This window comes from Octodon degus, unplaced genomic scaffold, assembly GCF_000260255.1.
Source record: "Octodon degus isolate 3935 unplaced genomic scaffold, OctDeg1.0 scaffold00057, whole genome shotgun sequence".
Lineage (NCBI taxonomy): Eukaryota > Metazoa > Chordata > Mammalia > Rodentia > Octodontidae > Octodon > Octodon degus.
In genome coordinates, this window is record NW_004524633.1 from 5,515,584 (window position 1) to 5,532,619 (window position 17,036).

General features: G+C 44.2%; 1 protein-coding gene across 6 annotated transcripts in view; it reads right to left on the reverse strand.

Annotated features, from left to right (window-relative positions):
- The window catches only part of Wdr78 (WD repeat domain 78), a 58,545-nt gene that overhangs the window by 15,096 nt on the left and 26,413 nt on the right, over positions 1-17,036 (reverse strand). For all 6 annotated transcript variants that reach the window (XM_023718253.1, XM_023718252.1, XM_023718254.1 and 3 more), the window contains 5 exons: positions 15,635-15,774; positions 11,234-11,386; positions 7,704-7,898; positions 4,515-4,720; positions 984-1,070 (listed from right to left, as the gene is read on the reverse strand). In XM_023718253.1, the coding sequence (XP_023574021.1) occupies positions 984-1,070; positions 4,515-4,720; positions 7,704-7,898; positions 11,234-11,386; positions 15,635-15,774 (781 nt within the window). The remainder of the gene's footprint in view (positions 1-983; positions 1,071-4,514; positions 4,721-7,703; positions 7,899-11,233; positions 11,387-15,634; positions 15,775-17,036) is intronic.

The window sequence follows — 17,036 nt, forward strand, 5'->3', positions numbered from 1 at the left end:
ACACGTTCATAGCAATGTCACGGCGGGTCTTTGCCTTGCTCACCAGGTCTGCCGCCATGTGGCTGCCGGGGCTTCCCCAAGGTCAAAATATACATGAAAGGAAAACATTTTGAGTCAGTTCAGGACACCGAGGCCACCAGGACAGCACAACCAAAGACACACGAGAAAGAAGACCTCAGAGCTGCTTCAGAGCGGGGCATGGACCACAGGGTGGGTGTGCTAGGAAAAGTGGGAGATTTGGGCGGAGAATAATGACAATGTGTCTTTTACTGCGGCACTTTTTTAAAATTTAGACATTCACCATAAATTCTGATCATGCCCCATATTAAAAAATATATATAAAGAAATGTGATTTAAAGCTCTTCTTCTTGGGGCTGGGGAGATGGCTCAGTGGAATAAGCGCTTGTTCAGCAAGCACAAGGGCCTGAGTTCAATCCCCGGTTCCGGAAAAAAAAAAAAAAAAGCTCTTCTTCTTTCTTCTTTATACTTAGCTGTGGCTCCACTGTGGCGAGGTCCTGCGCCTTCAGTCCTAACGCACTTAAGTGTGCACGCTATAAATATATACGAGTGAATTCATAAATCAAGTACTTTCCTCCTATGTCAACAAGAACAAATGTTAATGACTACTGATTTAAACCAAACTAAATGAAGAAGTTTTAACTTATAAAATCTCCTGGAACTTATTAGTTATCACATATAACTAAATATTTTAAGGGCCGGTCAAATAGCTCAGCAGATTAAAGCGCCTGCAAGTAGGCACAGGAGCTGGGGATTCGATCCCCGGGCCTGCCATGTGCAGTGGTGTGTGCCTGTAATCCCAGGTCTCAGGAGGCTGTAAACAGGAGAATCACTACAAGTTTGATCTAGTATTGAGACTGTGAACACCCTGTAGACCGTTCCCTAAAATACAGAAAAATAAATATTTTATGTGCTTTGTCGCTATTCACTTAAATATGAGCGGCCCCTTCTCCCACCCAGCTTACCATGGGATTCTTTATTGACCAGCAGCAGGCCAGCCCTCTTCTTTGCTCCTTAAATCCAAAATGTCCATACCCAACAGCCAGAAGGTCCTAAAAACCAAAACACAAATTTAAAATAGAAGAAGATACCATAAAAATATTGGGATATGTATGATAATATTAACAAACTATACTTTTAAATCCTGATAAAACTTATCTACTAAGAATTTTTAAATATTGGCATACCATCTGTTCTGGCTTATACTTAGATGCCCCCCTAAAGCCCCACGTGGCCACAGTGGGTCTTTCCAGAGGTGGCTGGATCTAGAGTGGGTGATGCTGGGATTAGTGGTGCATGATTACTAAATTAGTCCACTGATTGGATGGGCACCACGCTAAGTCAGATCATCGAGATAGACTATAAAGGAGCAGAGGTAGGGGCTGCTGTTGCTTGCTTGCTTTGCTGGCTTGTGACTACTATAAAGTGTTTCTCTTCCACAATGCCTATCTCCCATGGCACCCCTCCTCAGAGCCAGCTCACTATGGATTGCAACCTCTATGAACTGTGAGCTAAATAAACCTTTCACTACTTTTTTAATGTATTTAGTACATGGTCTATAGGGTCTCATTACACAGATTAGACTCATAGTGATTCTCCTGTTTTCAGCCTCCCCAGTGCTGGGATTACACGCATGTGCCACCACACCCAGACTCAGTTGCTGGCTTAGCGTGCTCAGTGGCAGGGCCAGTGCCCCATGCAGTACAGGGTATCGAACCCTCATCCCTGTGCTTGCCTAAGCAGGTGCTTAATCCGCTGAGCTATTTTGCCAGCCCTTAAGCCTTTCCCTCTTTAACTTGGGGTGTCAGACATTTTTGTCTCAGCAGTGAGAAAAAGTAATTAAGACACCATCAATTTTCAGCTTGCACCTCCACTTTGCTAAGCAAATAAAAGTAATTAACATAATTACTTCTCATTTTCAGAAGATTAGGTACTTAGAAAGAACTCATTACTAACAAGTTCTTTTTACACATTGAAGTTATCTACCAAGAATGTATTTTATATTTTAACACCTTACAGGTTTTTGAGGATGACCTAATTATTTCAAATATAAAATGAAAGACACTGGAATTAGGAGCAGGTGTTGTAGGCTAAAAAGACCCTTCAAAATTGGCACATGGTGGAAGCCCTGGCCTCCAATTTACTGGATCTGTAGATGGGGTTTTGGAGGCCATCAAGGCTAATGGAGATCATAAATCAGGCTCCTAATCAGATCAGATTGGTGGATCTTAAAAAGAAGAGAGAGAACAGAGCTCTCTCTTGTCTTTACGAGGACACGGGGAGTGAGAAGGGGGCTGAAAGAAGGCTCTCACTAGGAAGCAAATCCACCCATACCTTGATCCTGAGCTTCCCCACCTCCAAATCTGTTGCAAATTAAGCTGGTTGTTTAACCTACATAACCTAAGGTGTTTTTTATAACACCCTGAGCTGACTAACACAGCAGATTATGTCAAGAAATGTATGTATGAGCCAGGAGTGGTGCTGCACACCTGTAGTCCCATCACTCAGACGGCTGAGGAAGGAGGATCACCACAAGTTTGAAACCTGTCTGGGCTACCAAGTTCAAGACCAGCCTGAGCTACACAGGGTGAGACCCTGTCTCAAAAAAAAAAAAAAAAAAAAAAAAAAAATCCAACCCAAAAACAACCACATAATGCATTATGTGAGTACACAGAGACAAGAGATCAATGACTGGCCAAACGCAGGCTACTTTTTTGTAACCAAAATACATTTATCTCAAACGTATTTTCTGCTCACAGCAGGCCTTTCACACCAACAGCCTCTGTGCACAGTCCGCCTCTTTACACAGGCCCCGCCTCTCCACCCTTAACCCTACACTGATAACACTGTTGCCTCTTCCGCACTCAACGGCACCGCTCTCTCACCAATAAGCACTCAGCGGACTCTTACAGGTGCTGTTCCAGCTCCGCTTAGTTCCTTGCCAAAGCACATCAGAAATTACTGCATTGCCGCAGCCTGTGATTTAATTACAGCGGTATCTCCAGCACCTCAACAGTGCCAGCAGCAAGAATGCCCAATAAATATTCGGACAATGAATTGCATATGCCACCTACACTGTGCTTTCAATTAGCTTCATGCAAATTTTAAAAATTTAATCCCAGTATCAATATATATTAATGAAAAAGTGCTAGTACTGTACATTGTTTCTAAAATTATTTCATATATCTTTATTATAGATTGCTATTAACATAGTAAGTCCCACTTATCTATGGTCTCAAAAAGACAAATCTGTAGTAAAATTACTTTTATTTAAAAAAACAATTAAAATAATGTGTGTTTAGGTTTCAATAAAAATAATTACAAACTTTGTTTTTTACTACCCAGCACAACTGTCATGTGTGCACATAGTAGATGGCAAAATGTGTCCATGAAATCCTAGGGCTCATTCTTAAATATACACAATACAATGTTTTTAAGAAACAAAATAGTTTTGACCATGTTAAAAATAGCCTGCACATTTATTTCAAGGATATTGCCCTTTCCCAAAAGACGGTTGGAATTAAGATTGGGAAATGCCTTCGGAGCCAGTCTATCAATCTCTGGAGGAAATCCATGCTTTTAGCCTGGAATACTCTCCTTTTTATAGGACAGCACTTCGTCGCCCCACCTGAGATCCGCCTCATATTAAGACGACTTGCAGCAACTCAGGACTACAGGGCAAGATCCCTGGTGCCAGAGATCTGCTTGTTCTGGCTGTTCACTAGCTAGCTCTGTGATGCTGGACAAATTATTATCCTTTGGATACTTAATTTTTTTTACTACCAAATAGGGCTGGGGGTGGTAGTATACACCTATAATCCCAGCACTTGGGAGGCTGAGGCAAGAAGATCTCTGTGAGTTGAGACCAGCCTGAGCTGCATAAGTGAGTTCAAGGGCCAGCTGAGGTACATAATGAGATCCTGTCTTGAAAAAATGGGGACAATAATAGTGCACATAACTCATGAAGTTCTTGTATTGACATCAATACAGGCAAAACTCTTAGAATAGTGCTCAGGACTTGCTAAACGCTATTTAAGTATTTGCTGCTATTGGCAATAATATATGTTAAGGAATCTCAAAATTATTTTGCACATTTACAAGGGTCACTGGATTACACGCATACTTCCAAATGAGATGACTCTGTGGAGAGACCAAAGTGGAACACACAAGCTTTGATACACATTAAATACAGCAATCATGTAATGCATCGGCACACCTCTCAGTGCAGCGCCTGACATGAATTCAGGAAGTGCCACATCCCAAGTACATCTTCTAAGACAAAAAGGGTAATGATTTTACATATAAGGAGAAAACCCCATTTTGTAGCTATTTGCATGTTCCCTTTGTGAACTGTGAACTTGTTCTAGAGACATCCTAAATCTTGGGGTTGTGGTCAGGATAAACCTTCACCCTATATCTGAGAGGAAAAACAAACAAAAAACTTGATAGTTGCTAATAAATAAGTAAAAATGTTATTAAGACGTCTGATAACTTACTGGGTTTGTCTTATTCCAGGCAAGGCTGCTCACATTAAGACCTTTGGTTAAGTCACAGGAGAAGGACCACAGCCGCTCCAAGTTGGCTGGGATTGTGGATTGTTCTGTACTTATTTCTATTTCTTCTTCCTCCTCCTTCTTAACTTCTTCCACTTCTTCAACTTTTTCCCCTTCTAAAACATCTTCAGGCTCTCCAGGCTCAGGTTCTAGAATTAAATCAAATAGAAACACCATGTTTGTCTGCACTAAAAGGGCTCCAAATAGCATCTCTACCCACTACTGACACTTAGGACACCCTCGACCTCATGGGTCAGGGACGGGGCGCCTGGGAAGACATCTTGACCCCACTACAGTATCTGCTGCTATTCTGGGTCCTTCTTAAAGCGAGCAGCTTCTGGATCACTCAGGAAATGAGCCACAGTGTCACATCCACAGGACTGTGTCACTCACTAGACACCAGGCCTTCTTTCTGGTTGGAAAAGGGATGAGCACATGGGCCCCCTAGAAATTTCACCAGGGTGAAAGTCACCTGATATTTGGGTAGATTTGTCCACCTTCCAATGGGCAAGTGCCTCCCCAACTGGTCTACCACCTGTTCACCTGGCCAAATCAATACAATATCATCAGTGCTGTGAGCCAGGGTGACCTCTTATTGAAGTGAGAGGTCCCTGCAGACTGAAAATCAGGACATGGGGATGGAGAACAGGCAAATCCCAACGGGCTGCTAATCTGGACAGCTGAAAACCACTGGCTTCTGGTGGCTTTTTGCCAGGGGCGTACTATTACTTTTGGTTTGCTACCATTATGGCTGGAAGTTCAGTTTACACGAAGATTTACTCTCAGTGTTGTACATTCTCTGGGTTTTGAGCACTGTGTCATGACAGGGATCCCCAGGAGAGTAGCATGCAGAGTAGTCCCACTGCCCTCAAAGCCTCGTGTGCTTTGTCTATTCATCCTTCTGGGCCTGACCCCTGGCAGCTGCTGACCTCTCACTTGCTCTGTAGTTTTGCCCTTTCCTAAATGTCACATACTTGGAATCAAACTTGTTGACTAAACAATACGAACCACTGTGCTTTCTGATCATCTGGATAAACACCAAGCCACTACTGGGCAGCACAGAGGAGCCTGCTTGGTTTGGTAAGACCCATGCATCTCCCAGAGGGGATACAGAGCCCGGCATTCCCGCCAGCAGTGAAGGCGAGTCTCGTTCCATACCCTCTCCTCATTCCACACCCTCTCCTCGGTCCACACCCTCTCCTCGCTCCACACCTTCACTAGCACTCGGGGGCACTGGCATCCTGGACCTGGCCATTCCAACAGGTGTGTTGTATGCCTTGTTACTGAACTTGCAAATCCCTAATGACACATTTCATACGCTCTTCTTTCCTGAGATGTCACTTCAGGTCTTTCACTTAATTTTAAATCGCAACCTTTGTTTTCTTATTGTTGTGTCCCAAGAGATTTCTGTATTCAGCTATGTCTTCTAGATGTCTCTTCTCTGGTGACTTGTCTTCTCATTCTCTTGGCAGGGTCTTTTGAAGAGGAAAAGCTTTCCATTTTAATGAAGTCTGGCTTATTAATACCCCAATGAAAGGATTGTACCTTTAGTGCTTATTTTAAAAGTCACTCCAATACCTGAGGTCATTAAAGGGTTCTTTTCTCGTATCTTCTGGGAGTGCTGGCAGTTACCTTTTTAGGTCCACGGTCCATTTCAGTTAGCGTTTGTGAAGCCGTAAGGTCTGCATCTAGCCTCCTTTCTGCATGTGGATGTCCAGCTGCTCTGGCACCAGTTATTGAAGGACTATGTTTTCTCCATTGTGTTTTCCTCCCTCTTTGGTCACAAAGCAGATGGCTACATTAACATACATCTGTGTCTAGGCTTTCTCTTCTGTTTTCCTCATCAGTTTGTCTCTTCTCACACTGATACCACACCACGCAGACTACAGTAGCCTTACGGAAGTGTCCAAGTCAGATTAACTCCAAAGTTAATCTCAGTTCTCTAACTTTGTTCTTCTTTGATGTGGTGTTGAATGTTCTGGGAATTACAGATTTTCGGAAGCCCCTGCCTGCGTGTTCCTTCACAGTGGCCTTGCCACCTGCTTCTAGGGACCGACTTTCTTGTGGTTCTGCACCACGTGCCTTGCTTTTCCCACTGCTGGGGAGTTCTCCAGATGCTGTCCATGGTGTACATTAGTATTCAGTGAACAGAGTCTGTTTTCTTCCTTTATGAAGTGTAGCACATGTTTTAGAAGCAGTTGCTCTGGTCTCGGATAGAGCAATACTTTCTGGCTTTTCCTAACGGGCTATGGGGTGTCTCTACTGGCCTTTACTCGGGCCGGTTCAGCCCTACAAAACAGGCCCAAGTGTCCCAGGAGTGTCCTGACTGTCTCAAGCATGCAGCAAGGTCTCCCTGTCTAGTCAGAACTCAAATGTCTCCCAACCCAGTGTGGCCTCTGAGGGTCACATCTCGGACAACATCCTGGTAATTGCTCTTCGCTTGGTTCTGCGTTGTTCTACCCTAATATGCACAGCACAGGGCAGGGACAGACTCAGTGGCAGATTCACTTGGGGTTTTTCTCTGCCTAGCTCCCATCTGTCTGATCATCTGTCCACCACCTCCAGCCCCTCAGCCTCCCTGAGCGAATCCATGTCTCATCGCCACATTCCGCATGGTCCTATGGAGAAGACCAGGCTGGCTAACAGATGGTCCCGTCTGCAGTGGGCAGCCACAGCACCTGAGCCCCTTTCTGGGACACCTCCAACGGGCAGCCAGTGATGGGAAATTCTCCCAGTGGAGAGAACACCAAGCAGTACAACCAGCTATATGCTTCTGGGAAAGAGAATAAGCAGAAGCATGATTACAAGCTGATGCATTTGGTGAAGCAATGATTTGGCTGGGTGGTCAAGGGCTTAGGAAAAGCAGGATTGGAAAGTTGGCCAAGATGTATGTGGCCATGTGTGGATGAGTGCGGATGCATGTGGACATATGTGGACTATGTGGATGAATGTGGACATATGTGGACTATGTGGATGCATGTGGATGTGTGTGGACATGTGTGGATGTCTGTTAACATGGAAGCACAGCCTCTAACACGTGAGACCCAAGATGGAGAATTACATTGGGAAATATGTAATAATACCATTTAAACTTTTTGAATGAGGTTATCTGAGGCGATAGTTTTAAAATACCTTTTAATACAGGAAGCTGACGATAAGCTGCAAGCTTCGGCTGGAATATGTTTTCCATCAGCACCCGTTCCATGAAGAATAAGTCCTGAAGAAACTTGTCAGATTTCATTATTGTGTCAGCATGGTCTTCTTCGTCTTCGTGGACTTTGGTCAGAATTACACTTTCTAAATCCATCAGAGAGCTTGTCTCACTAGCTGTTAAATACAAACATGATGCAAAGATAAAATATCCAGCAATATTACAAGGTTCGTGGTCTTGTTTTCATCATTGGGATTCAACCTGGGTACATACAGAGCAAGTGCAGGGCAAATATTTCTGGAATTCTTGACTGTCAAAAACATACTGTTTTCCAAAAGATGAGCACGTGTGACATGAAATGTACCTGTCTTTGTCCATTTTCTATTGCTGTGTCAGAACATCACAGAATGGGTAATTTATGAAGAAAAGAAGTTTCTTACAACTTTGAAGTCTGGGAAGGCCAGGATCAGGGGTACAGCTAGTGAGGGCCTTGTGCTGTGTCCTCAGGTGGCAGGGACATTGCGTGGCCAGGGCCAGGGAGCACACAGGCTGGCCCCAACCCTCCCAACCTCACCTAAGTCTAATGACCACCCCACCATGGACCCCACCAATCTCACCCGCATGGGAAATTCAGTATTAAGTTTCCACCAGAAGAACCGTGAGGGACGCAGGCAAGGCCTCACACTATCCAAGTCATGCAGAGCCCAGATGGCTGCCATGCTTTCCCTGAAGTCTGACAGACGCCCCTAGGAGTCCGCACCACCACATGCTCTTTCTGTTGCTGCTGTTAACAAATCGCCATGGCCAGAGACAGTAAGAACTTGTGATCTTACGATCCGCCGCCTGGCATCTGACACAGTCACAGAGCCAAACCCGTGGTGTTCTCGCGGTCTGGCTGCATGGCAGAGGCCCTAGAGCACCGTCTGCTGCCTCGGCTTCTCCGGCTTCCTGGAAGGGCCCCACACTCTTCCTTCTATTTTCAAAGGCAGATGCGCAGCAAAAGAAACCACCAACAGAGTGAAGAGAAAACCTAAGAAAGGTGAAAAAGGTTTGCAGCTACTCCTCAAAGGACTGATATCTAGAATATATAAAGAACTAAAAGAAAATTAGACCTCCAAATCCAAAGACCCATTTTAAAAATGGGTATCTGACATGAACAGACACTTTTCAGATGAAGAAATGCAAATGGCCAATAAACACACAAAACACGCTCCAGCCTCACCACCCATTTGACAATTGCAAGCTACAATAGCACTGAGGTCCCACCTCACATCAGAAGGGATGGCTACCATCTAGAATCAACCAGGAACAGACACTGACAAGGCTGTGAGGAGAAAGGAGCCCTTCTCTATTCTCGGTGTGAGCGTAGACTGGTACAACCACTGTGAAATCAGTGTGGAGATTCCTCCAAAAAACTAAAAGTAAAAATACCTCTCTCCCTAGCTATTCCCCTTCTAGGGATCTTCCCAAAAGGGTTAAAAGACATCACACCACAGTGACATTTACAGACTCATGTTTACAACAGCACAATTCATAATAGCTAAATCTTAGAAACCATTTATATGTCTATTAGCAGATCAATGAATTTTTAAGCGTTATATTTACACATAATGGAGTACAACTCTACCCTAAAAAAAGGATAAACTTGAGTCATTTGTAGGAAAACTGATGCACCTTCAGATCATCGTGTAAAGTGAAGTAACTCCGACACGCAAGCTTACTATTGCACAGTTTCTCTTACATGAAAAAAAGTATATAAAGTACGAAACAAAAGACAGGTAATAAGGAAAGAGAGAAAAATAAAAGGTATTGTAATGTAGTGCAGACAATGATCTGGAAGTATACTCGGACTTAGTACCACTGTCTTGCACATTCATGTGTTCTTTGGTCCAGTAGTCTGGTGTTCAATCTCGGTCTGTGATAATTAACTCTCCACACTCTTACGAGGTAAATAAATGAAATTCACGCCGGGGAGACAAAAGCAGGTTGGCAGCTGGGGAATGAGAAGCCGCGGGGCACTCTCTCCAGAGGCACCCGCTGCAGAGTGTGATCACTGTGCACAGCAGACACTACTGAAGAAAGCCAAAAACCCAAAAAAGTAACAAGAAGAACAGCGACGCTGACGCTTGAGCTGTCATTGTGTCTGTCTCCCAGAGACAGCGAGAAGAGCCCTCCACCCCGTGGGCCGTGTGTGGAGCTGGGCCACTCGAGCATCCAGGCTGTGCCCCCTCTGCAGCTCCTGTCAGTGCCCGGCGGCGCCAGCCACCCCGCCCACCCACACCACCTAGCACACTCTCACTCTCAAAGTGCAGCGATAGTTTCCCGACTCCCTCCCAGAAATTCAACTAAAACTTTTGGAAATTATCTAGAAAACAAATAGAGGAAGTCCTGTAGTAAAAGGAAAAGCAAAAGCAGTTAGGGTCCCTGGAGGCCAACGTGACGCGAGGCTAAGTTCCCTGAGCTTCTTGCTTATCCCACAGATTCCAGAGCTGAAGAGGCATCACTCCGCCAACACGCAGGCCTGGACAAAGCAAATGCCCAGCGCAGCCCGCTATCTGCGCCCGGAACCAGGAAACAACCCACCTGCGGCAAAGGGGCATGCACACTCCACGCCAATCAAACCCCACAGAAATGAACAGACCCCAACTTCAGCCGCACCCATGCCTCCAAGGTCTGCCGGGCGTGTCACCGGCCGTCCTTGCACACACCTGCCACAGAGAGGCATCCTGCCCTCCGCTGGGTCCGGCGGTGCAGAAGGCTGCTGGACACCTGGCCACTCCTCTCTACTGAACACCACGAGGGCCAGCGCAGCCACACGTGGATTGGTAATGAGCAAGCCCCTCTCCCAGACCCGACATTGTCAAAGGAAGCTGGAATTCGCTTTACTGCTCTACTAGACAGGGTGCCCCTCCCACAGGAGGTGTGTCAAGCAAAGGCTGGAAAACTGTAATCATATAGCATAGACATACTTCTATTATTATGTTACCGAACCTACAGAAAGAAGGACAACATTCACGTGCGGAACAGCAAGTGAGGAAGCGACAGAGGAAGAATCTTTGAAAACGCTTCACAAATGTCCAAGCAGAAATCGAACTTTGGTTGAGAGTTTGAGAGTCAGTAAAAGAAAAACAGTACTATTTCTGGATAAAAGTTGGGCTTTTCACATTCTATGAGAAAGAAAATTTTGCCACTGCCAAAAAAGAACTTAAAATGTCACGTGAACAAGGTTAACCTGACAGCTCAGCGGATTAAAGCACCTGCTTGGGCAGACAAAGGGGCCGGGGTTCGATCCCAGCGTGTGGTGTCGGCCCCGCCCCCGTGGCACGCGGAGACAGCGACTGAGACTGGGCAGGGTGGCGAGTGCCTGTAATCCCAGGCTTGGGAGGCTGAAAACGGGTGGCTCGCTACAAGTCTGATCTGTGTAGTGAGACCCCGCAGACCCTGGACCCTGTACTAAATACATTCTAAAAAGTCACGTGGAAACATCATTCCAAAAACCCTGCAAGCTTACTTTTGTCTGTGGCGCTCCCTGGCAGTGTGTGGTCCCGATCTTTGGAAAGGGCATTCGCTTTGCTGCTCGAGTCTACTGCAGACGGCTTTGCTGCTAAGGCGAGCTCCAGCGCATTGTAGGAGTCATAGAGATCCCAGGCCGTGGCCATGACACCTGCACGCACACAAAGGGGAACATCATCGTAAATCAAGTCCTAATAGTTTAGGTTTCCACAAGACTAACCACAGCAAAATCTGAGGCTAGCTTTGTTTGTTTAAAATGCAGTTATTTTCGTAACAAAGGCAGGAAGTGGGTAAAAAAGGCCAAGAAACGAGTTTTGAACACGCATGCAAAGAGCCTTCGCAGGCACACCACTGCACGCACGAGCGCCTCAGCCTGTTACTGCTGTTCTCTGACCCTTGCAGTTGCCGCTCGTCCTCAAGCCAGGGCCACATCATGCCACTTATCTGCCATTGTGGGGCTGCTAGTCACCTTTTTTTTTTTTTTTTTTTTTTTTTAATTTATTTATTTGTGTGTGTGGCCAGCTCAGCCCACCAGGGGGCGGGGCTGGCTGGCATGTGGTGCTGGGGGATTGAACCGCAGTCCCTGTGCTTTGCTAAGCTTGTTCTAAGTAGGTGCTTTAGACCACTGAGCCATCTCACCAGCCCTGCTAATCACCTTGACAACAATATAACTTACGTTTGCATCTCTGGTCAACATACAATGACCCAGTATCTACAGATCTATTCATGTATGATCACGTAATTCCATTTTTAGACAGCAAAATTCCCTACATACCTATTTGTGTGAAAACCTGTACATTTTGGGAAAATGAAGGGCCATTCCCAAGAAACCTGCGTGATAGTATAAGTACTGTCCCACTTTTTAAATTATTGTTTAAGTTAGATTGATCCAATAAAAATTGGCAATGTAGTTTGTCTTCAAATAATTTTTAAAGTTTGCAATCCCGTTCACTGCTTATATCAGTCTTGTAGCAACGTTTTTACCCGTGGTCATAGAGCAGTGTATTCCATCTCAGTTAAAGGGTAGGATTTTAACAATGAGTTCTTTTCCTCAAACATCAAAACAGAATCTGAACCTAATAAATGCAGCTGCTGGATTGCTGCAACCATGATATTTGTACCATGAAATGAAGGATCTCTGGTATCTCATGCTTTCAATGGAGATTTTTGTTCGTTTTCCCGGGAAGGTTCTGAGCAGCACCTAGTGTGCAGCTTTCTACTGCCTGAGAGAGTTCTGAGCTTGGTTCCACTCCATGAGCGCAGTGTGTTCTGCCCCTTCTAGAACCATCAAGGTCTCACTCCTGTGGGGAGGATGGCTCATGCTCTTTACAACCACCACCACCTTAGGAATAGGACAGGGAAAAGACAAGCCGTTCTGCCTCTTTTCCTTGCTTCAGCTCTTCCTCAGCTGTTACAGATCTTTGACTACTTACCACACTTCTGACAAAGTTCATTCTGATAGCATTTGTTTTGGCTTTTTGGATATTTCTGTGGGAAGACATACTGCTGGAACTACCCACTCTAGGCTTTTGGCTAGTGCCATCCCAGCTCTACTACTGGACGAAGGAAGGGCATGTGACTGCTCCATCTGTCCCCAGTAGCCTAGACAGAGTATAGAAGGGGCAGAAAGACACATGTTAAGGTGGCTTATTGCTTTTGCTGTCTTCTGCCCACCATGAACTGTTCCCCTCTGCCATGTCACCCTGCCTTGGAGCCAGCAGATTATGGACTAAGATCTCTACAAACTGAGCTAAATAAATATTTCCTCCCTGAACTTGTAGATGTTGGGTATTTTGTCTCAGCAATGAGAAAAGTAACTAAGGTAATGTTCTTCAGTATCTGCTACAGCCTGGAACATTCTCCAAAGGCACATGTATTAAAGATTTGGGCCCCTGGCTGTGGCACCACTGGGAAGTGATGGAACTTCAGGAGCTGGAGCCTAGTGGGGGAAACGAGGTCCTCGTGAGGGTGCCCTGGAATAGATATCAGGAGCCTCTCTATCTCTGCTTCCCAGCTGCCATGAGTGCATCGAGGTCCTGTGTCACATGGTCCTGGCATAATACCTGTTGCCACCATCCACCCAAAATCAACAGAGACAATCAACCATGGACTCAAGCCTCTCCAACCATGAACCAAACTAAATATTTCCTCCATATCCATTGATTATGCTCAGTATTTTGTCACAATGGCAGAAAGCTAACTGACCACAAATAATGATAATTTGACCATCCATGTCTTCCTGCAGTGGTTGGAATGGCAGAAACAATGTTGAATAATTACCAGAGCTGATACCATTGTCTCACTCCAACATTTAATTAGGGTATCTTTAGTAGTTCAGACTTAAGCAAAACTTTTCCTTTTTATTTCAAATATCAATAAAGATCACACTATTCCTTTACAGTCAATTTTATCAAGAATGAGTGTTGAACTGTATGGATGATCATGTCAGCCAACAGCATAGGAGACATTTCTTTTCGGTTGTCATGTGTCACTTAACAAGAGGTGCACTTTTAGGTGATTCTGCTGTTGCACAAACTAGCTACAATGTCACTAAGCAGTCTTCTTGCAGAGACCACAACTGGGTGCGCAGGCTACCATTGACTAAAGTGCTGTCAGAGGTTCATGAGCACATCTACAGCCACCGATCTCTCTCTGAACACGTATTAGAAATGGTATTATATAGGTATGAGAAATTACTGCCACTTTTATAGGATAAAGGGGGGCCTGCCCCTTAGCTCAGTTCTTTAAGTGGCTGCTTCAACAAAGCAGTCAGGCTCACGTTGCTGTGGTTCATCCCCACAACTCAAGCCAGGCAAACCTGCCCTGAAGGCATTCGGAGCAAAAGAAAAAAAAATCTTTTATAGGATAAAAAAGCTCTACAGTGATCTGGCCTTCATGTGGGTCATACCACGGCAATTCTTTGGTGAAAATTTCCTTTCATGTATAGTTCTTTCATTTCTTGAGCACTTTCGGTAATTTTGAGTCCCACAAAAATTACTCTTCTCATTATTTTTAATGTTATTCACATAAAATCACACATAATGATTCACTAAAAATATTTAAAACCTGTACTAATTATTGTATTCATATTCTTTTTTAAAAAAAATCCTAATATGAATTAAAGGGCTAAAGACTGTTACCAGGTACCCACCACGTATCCATTTTTTTACGCTCATCTAAGCTCTCACCCATTAAGATGCTAACAGGAGCACAGTACAGCTCACCAGGGCTCGTCAGCACATTACCAAGACAGTGCAGACTGACTTTCACAGTGTAGGTGAGCAACAGTAAGCCCCTTAGTCATGAACCCCAGACTTAAACCGCCAAGGTATAAACTTGCAAATCACAGCCTCTTCGTGGCAGAATTTCTGGGTGGAGAACCCCGTTAGAATTTTACAGCCAGCTACCTGAAAAGGGAAAGAAGGGGAATAACCGTGCCTGCTTTCTACTCTAACCTCATCCTCTGCATAAGCCACAACTCTGATGCTAGGTAGGAAAGAATAGAAGAAAAAAACCGAGGTAGAGAAGAATATCTTCACTCCTATTCTCCACATAAAAGGCACTACTAGGACTAGGGAATAAATATGCTCAGGGACAGGATATCCTTATATTCTTTTATGGAAAATAATGATTACATTTTACTAGAAATGTGTCTGTTTTAATTTTTTAACTTGCTTATAGTTTTGTTAAGGAGTAAAGACAACAGTATACATAACTTCTTCCCTATTACTTCTTTGATCATAGATGGTAGATTTTTGCCTATTAAGTATTCTGAAGCATATGGTCTCATACATATCGAGAGGTCGTAAGCTCAGGAGCTTAAAGCACGGGTTCTGGGCAGGAGCAAGTCAGCCACCTTCTCTCTGCCTGTCTCCTCATCTATACGGGGGGAGTATCTTGCAGAGCTGTTGTTAAGAGTAAATCAATTAATCTGTGTGAATTACCTAGAATAGAGCTTGGTTCATTGGAAAGGGTACTTGTGATACACATTCTTCGTAACATCATCAGTTTCTATAAATTTTTCATGAACAAATACTACAGAGATTGGGACCAGGGAGATGGCTCAGTAGAATAAGTGCTTGCCTGGCAAGCGCAAGGGCCTGCGTTCAATCCTGTTCTGCTAAAAAAAAAAAAAAAAGACTACAGACGGCTAAGACACAGTAAACATAAGAACCAAGATTTATATTGCTGAACTCTGTATGTTCATTATTACTAACTTAGATGTCAACGCTCAAAGCTATAGATCACAGAACTCAACTACTATTGTGAGTTGGCCAAATTATTTCTATTTCTGCTCTACGTATTTCAACACTTATTTGTTGACTGACAGACTCACAGAACGTCTACTAAAACAGGGACTAAAACATGACGCTTTAGCAAGGAAAATGAAGCAAATCACCCTGGTCCTCCAGTATAATTTTGTCACACTGCACATCTTTATTTTTCGGTGCGCCATTGAAAGTCTGCATCATCCGCTCAACGTATAAGTCATTGCCAGCTCTGTTTCTACAGAGGGTCTCATATTTGTTATTTCTATGGCTGTAAAAAATAAAGGACAACAAGTTCATTAATTAAAACTGAGTCTACACATAGTATATCTTACATTATCATTTTAAAAAAAAATAACTGTTGCTAACACGGTTGTACGAAAATGTGAAGTGAGAGATCAAAAAATCCTTTGAAAATGCAATAAATGACCTCTGGCACAATTTGGATGTGCACAGTGATGTTTATCTGAATTCGTGCCTGCACATAATACATCTTACTCCCGCTTTTCTTCCCAGTCCCCTCCCCTCTCTTCAACCCCTCTTCTCCCCTCATTTACAAAGCTTTGTTTCTGTTTTATCCTGTCATTTCATGTTTTTCTTTTCTATTACATCCTCCCACCCCCTTTCTCTTTCAACAATTACTTCCTATTTCACAATATCTATTATACGTTTTGGTTCTTATTCACACGTTCAGTTTCTCACACCAAAGAGACAGTGTAACATTGACACATATGTGTCCGACTGACGTCACTTAAGAGTGTGGTCATCGGGGCCATCCATTTATCTATTGTCTCAAGTGTATCCTTCTTTATGGCTGAATAGTACTCCATTGTATAAAAAAATCCTGTTTTTACCCATTCATCAGTTGACGGCCACTTGGGTTGTTCCTAAGATTCAGCCACGACAAACTGCGCTGCTATAAACACAGGTGCACAGACATTGCTCTGGTGTGCTTCTTTTCATTCTTTCGGGAAGATACCAAGAAGGGGAATGGCTGTGTTTGATGGTACCTCCAGTCCTAGTTTTTCTGAGAAATCTCCACAATGATTTCCACAGAGACTGCACCAGTCCAAACTCCCACCAAAGGTAAAGATATGGTCCTTTTTCTCCACGGCCCCACCAGCATTTGTTATTGGTTGATTTGTGGGTAATAGCCATCCTTTCTCCATTATAATTTTGTTGTTGTTGTTCTAGGGAAGGGTCTACAGGGTGTTCAGGGTCTCACTACTAGATCGAGCTTGTAGTGATTCTCCTCTTTACAGGCTCCCAAGAGCTGGGATTACAGGTGCGCGCCACCACGCCCAGTCTCCATTACTATCTCAGCGCACCCCCGGGGCGGGGTCAGCATGGCAGGCCTGGGGAGAGAACCCCCAGGCCCTGCACCTGCGTGCAGGCGCTTTAATCCGCTGAGCTACTTGGCCAGCCCTTTCTCCATTATAATTTCATCACACTGTACATCTTTATTTTTTGGTGCTCCATTAAAAGTCTGCAACATATAAGTCACTGCCTGGTCTATTTCTTTTTTTTTTTTTT